Source organism: Amphiprion ocellaris, chromosome 6 (genome assembly GCF_022539595.1).
Source record: "Amphiprion ocellaris isolate individual 3 ecotype Okinawa chromosome 6, ASM2253959v1, whole genome shotgun sequence".
Lineage (NCBI taxonomy): Eukaryota > Metazoa > Chordata > Actinopteri > Pomacentridae > Amphiprion > Amphiprion ocellaris.
Genome location: NC_072771.1, coordinates 22109259 through 22120192, shown reverse-complemented (window position 1 = coordinate 22120192; position 10934 = coordinate 22109259). Strand labels below are relative to the sequence as shown.

Here is a 10934-nt window from a genome sequence, read left to right as displayed (position 1 = left end):
CAGTAAGCTCTTTACTGTGGAACTACGAAGAGCCAAACATACTACTAAATTCAAACTTCTACATACATAATAAAAACCTGAAGTAAAAAAATGTGATTGTTAGATAATATTTCGCTAAGCTGTGGTTATCTAAAGGCATGTAATGAAGAGAATGAAGTATCTAGTTGCAGGTATGTAATGAATGAGGGCAACGAAGGAGCTCATGTGTAGCGACGTTAAAGGTCTATGTGTGTGTGAGAGAGTGTGAGGGATGGGGGAGAGAGAGTGAGAGAGAGAGAGAGAGAGAGAGAGAGAGAGAGAGAGAGGCTTAGTGAGAAAACCAGTCTGTGAATCACACACTGACGTGCAGGGAGGCGTGGTACGAGGGTGGGTCCAAACCCGGGCTTGGCACCAACCCAGCCTAAACCATATTGCCTATATAAGAGGGTGCCCAGTTGTCCTAGCTCCACAGGAACTCAGGAAACCCCATCTCCCCACTGTGTGTGTGTGTCGTCTCACTCTCATCAGCCTCTAAGAAGAAAACATGGGTAGACAGAAGGTGTATTTGGAAAAACTTGCCCGGTTCTTCCAGATCCGAAACCTGCTGCTTCGTCAGGCCCTGGCAGAGTGTCTTGGTACTCTCATCCTTGTGGTAAGTGTATGTGTGTGTTTGCATGCATGGATGTGTGTGCGTATGCATGGACCTCATGCATCATCTCATACTTCAAAATGTTCTGTATGCTGATAAGAGATGAACTCTGCACCCTCTGAGTGTTTTCTTTTCTCTAAGTACCCTCACATTTCAAGTGTTGAAGGTTTACTCAATTACTCTCCATGACAGTATTTGAATTCTATCATTTTTGCATTGTCATGTTTGAAGAGTGATAAATGATTGTGAACGAAACTGCATGTACTTTATATGACATGTATAGACTTCAAAGGAGGAAAAGTCCTTCCCTTTGTATTAGATGATGCCAATGCTCTCTAGGTGTGTAAATGAAGTGTTACTTACACTGGAAAATGTAATACAAACAGTCAGATAACAGGTTGTTCAGGAATGCATGTGATGTGGACAAAACCATATTTGCAATCACACAATATTTGCAAGGAGTTGACATCCAGGATCCCGGAGCCAAGACCTTGTGATACCCTTTCATCACAAGACAAGGCACTAAGTGTGTATTAGGACATGAATCATAATAACTCAGCATCAGGCATTGAGCTGCACATTTGCCCTATTAGCCATCAGCAACTTCTTATTTTAGAGATCTTTAATAAAAAAGGCTGATTTGGTCCAGTGACAAACTGATGCTTTGTCCAACTTCTCCTCAATCATTAAGGTGTCGTAGGTCAAAATAAGCGTCACAAAATGTATTGTCGGGAGAAATGTGCACTTCTGTTTTTTGCTCACCAAGGGAAATATATCCAGACCCCTCCAAAAGCAGCCTCGTCGTTCAGTCAGTCAGACAATACTGTTCTGTTAGAGGTTCTTTGCTTGTTTTTTTTTTTTTTTTTTTTAATTGGCACTTAGGATAAAATGGATTTTCCAGTTAATACTTCAAATACAAGTACAACAGCCAGCTTAGTGGGCAACTTAAAGACTCTTCTAATGATTTAATATCCACTTTGTAGCTGTGCAACAGTGACTCGCTTTATTAATCATTTTATTTTTTAATCACTCATTGATATATAAAATGTGATCTCATAAAACATGCTACCTTTACCTGAAATGAAAATCATATTCTAATAAATAATCTAAGTCAGTGCAACAAAACAGTTTAAGATCATTTGCATTTCTCTCTAACAAAGCAACTTTACAGTTAGGATTTCATGTAGCTTACATGTTGTATATAAAAGCAAACTGTATAAGCACAGATTGGTGGTGGAAAATTCCATATACATGGTTAGGCCTAAAAATATTTACTAATTGTTAGAATATTTAGCATTGTGACTACTGACTGAAAGGTGTGGCATAGTTATTTAATGGATGACACATGTTGATGGCAGCACTGGGGAGCTTAGGTACAGAACAATAGGTAACACATAGTGCACATGTCTGACATAATTTTACTTCCGAGATGACAGAAGTCTCACACTTACTGTATTTTTGTTCACCATCTTCTCTCTCTAAACATATATATTTTTATTTCTTAACTTTTTTTACATATACATTTTTCACTTGTGACAAAGTTTATTAGAAATTACAAATAAGTGGACCGTAATTTGAAGAGATGGGTATTATTAAGGGTGTGTGAAGGTGTGTGTGGTTGTGTGTCTGTATGTACTGACAGTTACATTCTTGGCAGGTTATCAATAGCTCCATGCAAGAACTATTAAAAATGATGTTTCTGCATTCAGTTCTCGCAGAAAACATTTAAAAACTGTTGCGTATTAAATTACTTTTTGGCCACAAGCTGATTTCAATATAGTGTGTTTAGCTGTCTCAGCACTAAGTCTCAATCTAGCTTTGAAAGCATGACCTTGGAGGTCATCTATCGGCAGATAACATCTCTGGTCATCCCACTGTAGCTGGTTTGTTAACCCCTCTAAAGCTGGACTGCATTTTCCACTTCAACCCAGTGTTCCCTGCTTTGATCCAGAGGGTAGCTGTAGGAGGGCCTCTGGGGCTCTTCATCCTGAATTTGAAAAGATCACACAGGTAGAGTTTAGAAACTGGTTCCAGGCCAGCAGATTTTTTTGCCTGCTGCTCCCAGACAATTACCAAATGTGTGTTTCAGTAGGCTGACTGCTGTTGGGGGGGGGGGGTTATAACCTCCCCGACTGTGCTAAAAGTTGGGATTAGCTGCATGGAAGCATGACCGAGCTGAATCAGTCAATTGAATGTTGGCTGCTGGGATACAGTTTGCTAACCACAACAGTATGACATAGCAAGCTGTGAGAATCCATCAACAGTTAACATGCAGTCACTGAAGCACCTCAGATTTAGGAGGAATGCTTACAGTGATACTTTCAGTGCAATTTAAATGAGACCTTTCTGATGGAATGTAACATAAGTAAGGAAGTTGGCACTTGTAAGCTAATGGCCCATTACGTGTAATTCAATGACTCTGACATTAAGAAAAACTCTGTAAAACGTCCTGAGTTTTTGAATCTTTATTTTCACATTTTTATCGTGGCATAACATCAAGGAGGCTCCACACTCCACAAACAGATCAGCTAAGCACTGTTTGAACATTGGGGCTGATTTGTGCACAATTTTTCCAGTAACGGCCGGTCTCATCATGGGTGGAAAAGAATTTAGACCAAGCCCAGTGCTGATGACCGCCCTTCAGGCGCCAGTCCTTCTGAGTGTGGTTCCCTCCGGCTAACCTCAACATCTGAGTCGTGTGGTCTGACTGAAAAGCATCCTCATCAGGGGGCTTAGAGCGCAGCAGCCTAAGCATGGACCACACATTCTTCTTTTACTGAGCACATATAAAGAGCACATAAGGATATGCAAGGGCACATAATCACAATGTATGCCGAACACCTGCTAGGCAGTACTGTTGCAGAAGACAACACATTCTGTAAGCTCCTCATTTTGTGACAGAATTAAACCTCCAATTTTCTCATTTTCTGTCTAGAAACTGAAGTTTCACTGTTTTTCCAGCTTCCTAGATAAATCAATCAGGAAGCAGCAGTGACAGTTCCCCCTCCTGTCAAGGTCAACATAGTGACCTTTCTGTACATACAGTATCTTGTGTGCCATTAGGAATACAATAGAGCTCATTTTATACTGAGTACAGCTCATTCAGTGAGTTTTTGTTTCACTGGTTTCACTGATAATGATCACATTGCCTTAGTTCACCCCTTAGCTTGACCTTGATTGTCTCATGAAGCACTAAATCTACAGTATTTATGTTCTGTTTTTCTTTTGCGACACTGAAATACTGAATACATTTAGTCTGTGGAATGCAAATATTTATAGAGCAACAATGCCAGAAAATATCAAGTTAAATTGAACTGGGACCATATGAAGAAAAATGCATCTTAAAATGGCACATAAATGTGTCACTACTTGTTGTCTTTAAAACAGAAACAACTGAAGAGCTTCCATGTGCACAATAAGTTACTGGGATACTGGGAGTCTAAACTTGCTTTTCATTTCTCTCTGCAGATGTTTGGCTGTGGCGCTGTGGCCCAGCTGGTGCTGAGTGGTGGTTCCCATGGCATGTTCCTCACTGTCAACTTTGCCTTCGGCTTTGCAGCCACTTTAGGGATCCTGGTGTGTGGCCAGGTATCAGGTGAACAAACTCATCTGTTGAAACTTATTTGATTTCTAATATGAAGCAATACTTTTGGAATGTTAGATTTCTCACGTTTTATTTGCAGCACAACATTTTAATCTGTTTTATACTTTACATAAATGAATCTAGAGTTTAAATATGTCTTTAAGCTATATTTTATTGTATTTAGGGAAATTGTGACACTGTATGTTTACTGTCTGTTATGCATACTAACATACTGTCAACATGCCCATTTGAAGGTGGCCATCTGAACCCTGCAGTGACCTTTGCTCTTTGCCTGCTTGGAAGAGAGCGCTGGAGGAAGTTCCCCATGTACTTCCTCTTTCAGACCATTGGTGCTTTTTTTGGTGCTGCCGTCATTTTTGGCATGTACTACGGTAAGGCAGAACTCCAGGAACGAGCCAAATTGATCTTGCCACAACTATAGACAAACAGATTTATGTTTTAGTTTCTATAAAATCTAAGCACACTGGTCCAAACTAAACATGATATATCTTGTTGTATCCCCTCAGATGCCCTGTGGGACCATCCTGGATGTTTCAATGTGACTGGTCCTAAGGCAACAGCTGGCATCTTTGCTACCTACCCTGGAAGGCATCTCACTCTTGTCAATGGCTTCTTTGATCAGGTACTTTATTGACATGTGAACAGCTATCATACACCAAATTTACATTTTACAAGTATACAAATCCTGATTTCATCGTACATGTACCTCTCTCCATTGCAGATTATTGGCACAGCAGCCCTGATAGTTTGTATTCTGGCTATTGTGGATCCATACAACAACCCCATCCCCCAGGGACTCGAGGCCTTCACTGTGGGGTTTGTGGTTCTGGTCATTGGACTGTCTATGGGATTTAATTCTGGCTATGCTGTCAATCCTGCCAGAGACCTCGGACCACGTCTTTTCACTGCCATGGCTGGATGGGGTGTTGAAGTTTTTACGTAAGTGCACAGATTTCAAACATTTTTCCCCATCGTTTATTTCAATGTGAATTTCTCTCACAGCATTCTCGCACCCAGCTCTCTATTTATTGATCCACATTCTTTCTTTTTCTGTCACTGCTCAGGGTTAGAAATGGCTGGTTCCTCGTGCCTGTTTTTGCCCCATTCCTCGGCACCATCATTGGCGTGATGGTCTACCAATTAATGGTTGGTTTCCATGTGGAGGGAGAAGTACGGGACCAGAAAGAGGGCACAGAGCAGGAGAACGTCCGACTGACCAATGTCCACTCCAACAACGACTCGAAAGAGGCCAACAAAGAAATGCACTGAGTGTGTCAGAGATATGCAGCTTGTCAGTCTAAAACATGCACTTGTAAATACTGTCACACCGGCATTTTTCCTTTCCTGCTACAACTATGTTTTTTCAAGCATAGTCACAGCTGTTGGCATATCCCCCAAGATAGCTGTGTGCTTGTGAAATCAGGCCACTTTCGTTACATTATGTGTGATTGTATTATACTGTAGAGGAATGATTGTGTATGAGTAGAAACACAACTTCAGAAACACAGAATTACATTAATTCTTTTAAGAGATGAACATTTGAATCTTAGTGTCTATAGCACTCTAGATTTAACAGTATTGTATACTTCATACCAGTGTAGTTTTATGTAGCTTTGTTTTTTTTTAAATAGAGTTTGACATGCTTTATAAACAGTAGATGTATTTAGACAGATGTGGGTGTTTCCCAACATATTTCTATGCATTTTCTCAGTCCAGATCTTTTCAATGTCATTAACTTAATTCAGGGAAATTGTCAAGAAGTTGGGAAATTAAAATTTCAGACATTAACTTAAATGTTCAAATATCTGTCAGTACATATCCATTTAACAGGATTATTGTGTATTTCACTTTTTTGGCAGCAAGTGACATCATTTTGTGTAGACTACATCAACTGTTTTGTCTAGAGCTGACAGACAGTGGTTAGACTATAACCTTCCCACAGCATTCTTCACTTCACCACTGCTGTCTTAGACCAGCTGTATTAAAGCTGCTGTCTTTTTATAGATAGCCGCTACTTCTGGAAAAATGTTTTAACCAATAATTCCAAATTGACCATTTACCCATTGTATGAATTAAATCAGAAGCTATTATTTCCTTCTAATCTAATGTTTGAAATTTGTGTTATACCACAATTGTCTTCTTCTATGTACAGAAACATAGTAACTATTAATCTTATGTTCATTTATACCTGTTGATGTGTTGTCTTGTGTGTATCCACAGCTGGGTGTGAGGCTGAACTGTGAGTGTTTCTATTTTGTATGTAGGTTGAGAGGAATGCTTTTGTACCGATACAATAAAGTTCTGTTTTTTATTGTTGCATGAATGCGGCTCATGTTACTCTCTTGTCACCGTTTTTTTTTTCTTGTTTGTCACAAATACTTCTCATTTCGGGAGGAGACTGTAATCATATTACATTGAGGAGGGAAAAAACAACTGGACATACTAGTGAGTCACACTGTACATGACCTTTGTTTCCAGAGGAATAGCTCACTGCTTGTGGTGGTACAGAACTGGGTCAGACAGAGCAGGCGGTGCTAATTCTTGTCTCAGCAGACTGAATGAATATTTTGATCAAATTTAGTCTACAAAATCATTCATTTGAAAAGAAATGGGGGCTCAATATTGTTAAATAGAAGCTTATGCCTTTACAAGACAATTAGCAGAAATGAAACAAAAGCAAACTAAGCTTCCCATTAGGTCGAGAGAAAATGTGAGAAATACAAGACCATATAATGGAACATTTAATATAAATTCCAAATCAGGTCAGGTTAAAGTGTTTGTAATAGCAGCTTTAAAAAAAAGAAAAAAAAATCAGTAATCTATTGTGTCTGTTTTGTGATTCTCAAACATTAGGATTGTACCAGCATCCAAAGTTCAAAAGTTAAGAGCTAAGAAAGAAACAAGACTACACACAGTGATCTCTCCATTCATTCAGCTGCGCTCTTTAATAGTGATTTTATGCTCCCAAAAGGAGACTTTCTCCATCATTATGGAGGGAGCAGCAGTATTTTAGCCTGCTATTTCCAGACTACACTTTATTTCCAAACATACCTCAGTATCCACAGACCAGAACTGGGCCACTGTCCTTCAGCACATAAATCATAATGAACCAGCCCTGGCTGTCCAGGCCAAACACTCATTCTTGCTTATGTCCCATTTATCAATAGAATATGGAGACATTTACATGTAGTTGGTCTGTATCCAATGCCATATATGCCTACTCATGTTAAATTTTCGACTCGAGAATTTCAGGATAATCAAACAAAGGGCAAATTTAATCTTCAAGAGTTTGTGTCCTGGCCAGTCAGTATGAATCAGTGGTTTTACGTAATAGTTTCTAACAGGTTGCAACAGGTCACCCTCCATGTTTGGAAGACAACGCTGGCTAGAATCTCACACACACGGCCACGCAGTCAAAATATACTAGTTAAGAGTGTTTTCTTTTTAAAGGAAACAATTTAGCATATTACACTGAGTCAATTGATATTACAAATTTTATAAACTGAGGACACAGAAATAATCATAATGCTTTTAGGCAGCTATGGTCAATATGTTTATATTCATAATTGATCACATCACTCCTTGTATGTGGAAGTGGTCACTCAAAAAGGCAAATCATCAGAAAATATTGCTTGGCTGTACGATTCCCCATCAGTGTCATGTTTTAATAGGTTGATATTAGCATCAACATCAATATCAGCTGATAAAGGCTTGAAATTAAATATTCACATCATATGTCTTTGAGTTTTTGGAAAAGCGCTTTATAAATAAAATTTATTATTATTATTATTATTATTATTATTATTATTATTATTATTATTATTATTATTATTATTATTATTATTATTATTATTATTATTATTATTATTATTATATGTATAGTGGCAGGGAGATAATACCTGTAAGGCTAAAAGTTTACATTTTTGTCTGAAAAAGTCACATAACAATAAATATGTTTATATGTAAATTGAAGAAATTTCCCTCTTTTATCGAGGGAATTTATAATTTGCAAAACATTGTGTGCACCTGCCGGTGGGCCCTCACAATAAGAGATAGCCTAATAGTAAGTTCATTCTGCTTGAAGAGAGACTTTGTTATTTGTAATTAGTTGCTAAAAAAAAAACAAAATTTGTACACTGGCATCAACATCAGCAACCAGTCTAAATGAGATGGGAAAATAGGCATATTGGATATGTGTTAAACAATGAAATATTGTGTATCCCTAAATTTTCACCCACGGTAAGCAGTTGTTTTTATTGGAACACTCTCAAAACTGAGTGTTCTGTACCTGCCGAACACGAAATGGCAGACAGCCAAAGGTTTAAACTAGCGGGTGAACATCGTGTAACACTTTACAACTAAAGAGCCTCAAATTTCCCTCAGGAGAAGGTGGCAACCAAAAACAGTATAAATTGGTAGGTGTATTTTTGAACGCAGTTAAGTTTATTTCCTGCTTTAAGCCTTTATGCTCAGCTAAGCCAATGAACACAGGCAATAACGTAAAAGTTTATGCAAGGTGACTGCAGAGTGCAACTGAAAACGCTTTGCAGTGACACAAGCAAGGCCCAATGGCTCCCTCGAATGAAGGACATTCTTGTAAAACAATCTAGATATGCTTTTGATGATTGTTGGCAGTAATGTAAGATATAGACAATCAGCAGTTAACTGACTAAAACATGTAAACCCACCAGTATGGTCCTTGAAAGAGCTGATTCAAACAGCACTCACCAATGTTATTGCTGTAGACATGTGTTTTCTATCATGAGCTGACTTTCTAGGTACAGTTTACTGCCCGAGGCTCGACTGGAATTCTACCATTAGATCAGATTTATGTGTTATTATTCCAGCAAATTTTCACCTTTTATATTCATAAATTAGTGCTATTTTGGTCTGTGTGAATCATGGATATACACACATACAGATTATGCCTGCTGTAGGGGTCAAATTTCTTGGTAAATCTTTGTTTGATATTGTTTGCTGTGTGGCTGAAAAGATGCAAAGACAAGTCGACCAGGTGGCTCAAGCCGTGAAATAACACACACACAAAAATTCTGCTTGTTTCAGCAGGCCCTCAACTTTATGAGGAAAACAAAGATGTGAGAGTTTATATTAATCCCAGAGGTGAGGCACATAAGCTTCTAACATTACATCTTGTAGCAGGGGCCATGTCTAGATCCCATGAAGGATTGATGTAAAACAAAAAAAAAGAAGCACCCCGTTTTCCCAAAACAGAAAGCTTTCATGCTAAAATGATATAATACCTTCAATATAGCGTCTCACATACCAAGTATATTCGTTTTTACAGGAGTTGGTACTCAGTATACCTGTAAAATCTCCATTATATCCCCTAGGCCAGGCTGCTCATGCCAGTCTCATCAAAGCATTTGCACTTGGCCAGATTTCAGCGTTGTATAACACACTTTCGCAGGAAAAACAAGATGATGGATATGCGGATAAACACCAGCATTCTTTATTTAACATTATAGTGTTAGAAGAAAGAAAGAAAGAAAGAAAGAAAGAAAGAAAGAAAGAAAGAAAGAAAGAAAGAAAGAAAGAAAGAAAGAAAGAAAGAAAGGAAGAATGGAAGAAAGAAAGAAAGAAAGAAAGAAAGAAAGAAAGAAAGAAGTGATAGACATAGAGATGATAGACAAAGAGGTTAATTGCCCTGGTAAGTTCAAACATCTTTCACCCTATGTTTTACAGAACAATAAAATGCTTCTCGCACAACTATATGGACAGACTGGGAGGCTAATGGCCTGTGTTGTTGTACATAGAATGAAACACTTAAGGGAAGAGTCGGTGCCATGTGCAGGCCATGTGTGATAACACAGTATTTACTCTGTAGCTCCAGTGAATCCCAATAAGAGACAGCTACTTCAACAACTTCAATACTTTGGAGGAATTTGAGGATTCCCATCCAGTTACAATAATTCTTATTAATGTTCACACAGTAGCTATTACAGACAAATTTACACAAGAAAGCTAAAACCTGTGGTGCACTAAATGAAACACAAACAGCAACACTATACACACAAACCTAGACACACACGTCATTGTAAAACACATGTTCAATATGTACACATCTTCTGAACGTGTTGCTGAGTTGTGGAGCCATTTGCACCACCTGCTGCACATACACAACAAGCATTACAAATGGATCCATGCTGTGCATCATATGGAGAATGCAACAACTCAGATCCTTGAAAGTTAACACAGCACACACAAGCACAGCAAGTAACAAGGATTCTATCAATGGTCTTATCAACAAAGTTTGTACAACATCGTTTTTTTTTTTTTCAAGTAAAGCACACTTAAGATGTCCCAAAATTAACCCAGGATTTTATCTGCAGTTAGTGTATCCACTTGGATGAGCCAAATCTCAGTATTATACCCATAATTTACACCATTGTTGAAAACATTTTACATGGGCAGCCAAAATAAGACTGGACAGGCATTTCAACCCCAAACAATCCTAAAAAAAATGTGACCGCATTTCATTCTGTTATATGTGGCAAGGAGGAATGCATTCTTAGACTGCTTTTAGGTTTAATTGGGCCTCTAAAATGCTTGAATTATTGCATTCCAAACTGCCAAAGAAAAATGAAAAAGGAAAAAAGCAAACCTGTCCACAGTCAAATGAAATTTTTTACCAAGAAAAAGAAATGCAAAAACATGACTTCTGCATTAAGTCTGTTGGACTTC

General features: G+C 38.3%; 1 protein-coding gene across 1 annotated transcript; it reads left to right on the top strand.

Annotated features, from left to right (window-relative positions):
- The first annotated feature begins 435 nt into the window (after positions 1 to 435).
- aqp3a (aquaporin 3a) lies at positions 436 to 6555 on the top strand. Its single transcript, XM_023282343.3, has 6 exons — positions 436 to 631; positions 4097 to 4223; positions 4466 to 4603; positions 4739 to 4854; positions 4954 to 5171; positions 5297 to 6555. Exons 1-6 carry the CDS (start codon positions 524 to 526, stop codon positions 5499 to 5501), a joined length of 912 nt encoding a protein of 303 aa, XP_023138111.1. The 5' UTR covers positions 436 to 523; the 3' UTR covers positions 5502 to 6555.
- The last annotated feature ends 4379 nt before the right edge of the window (positions 6556 to 10934 follow it).

Bases quoted from the DNA above. Each gene is read 5' to 3' on its own strand.
- aqp3a (XM_023282343.3), top strand. From the start codon at position 524: ATGGGTAGACAGAAGGTGTATTTGGAAAAACTTGCCCGGTTCTTCCAG. The intron at 632-4,096 runs GTAAGTGTATGT...TTCTCTCTGCAG, and splicing joins TTGGTACTCTCATCCTTGTG to ATGTTTGGCTGTGGCGCTGT. The intron at 4,604-4,738 runs GTAAGGCAGAAC...GTATCCCCTCAG, and splicing joins CATTTTTGGCATGTACTACG to ATGCCCTGTGGGACCATCCT.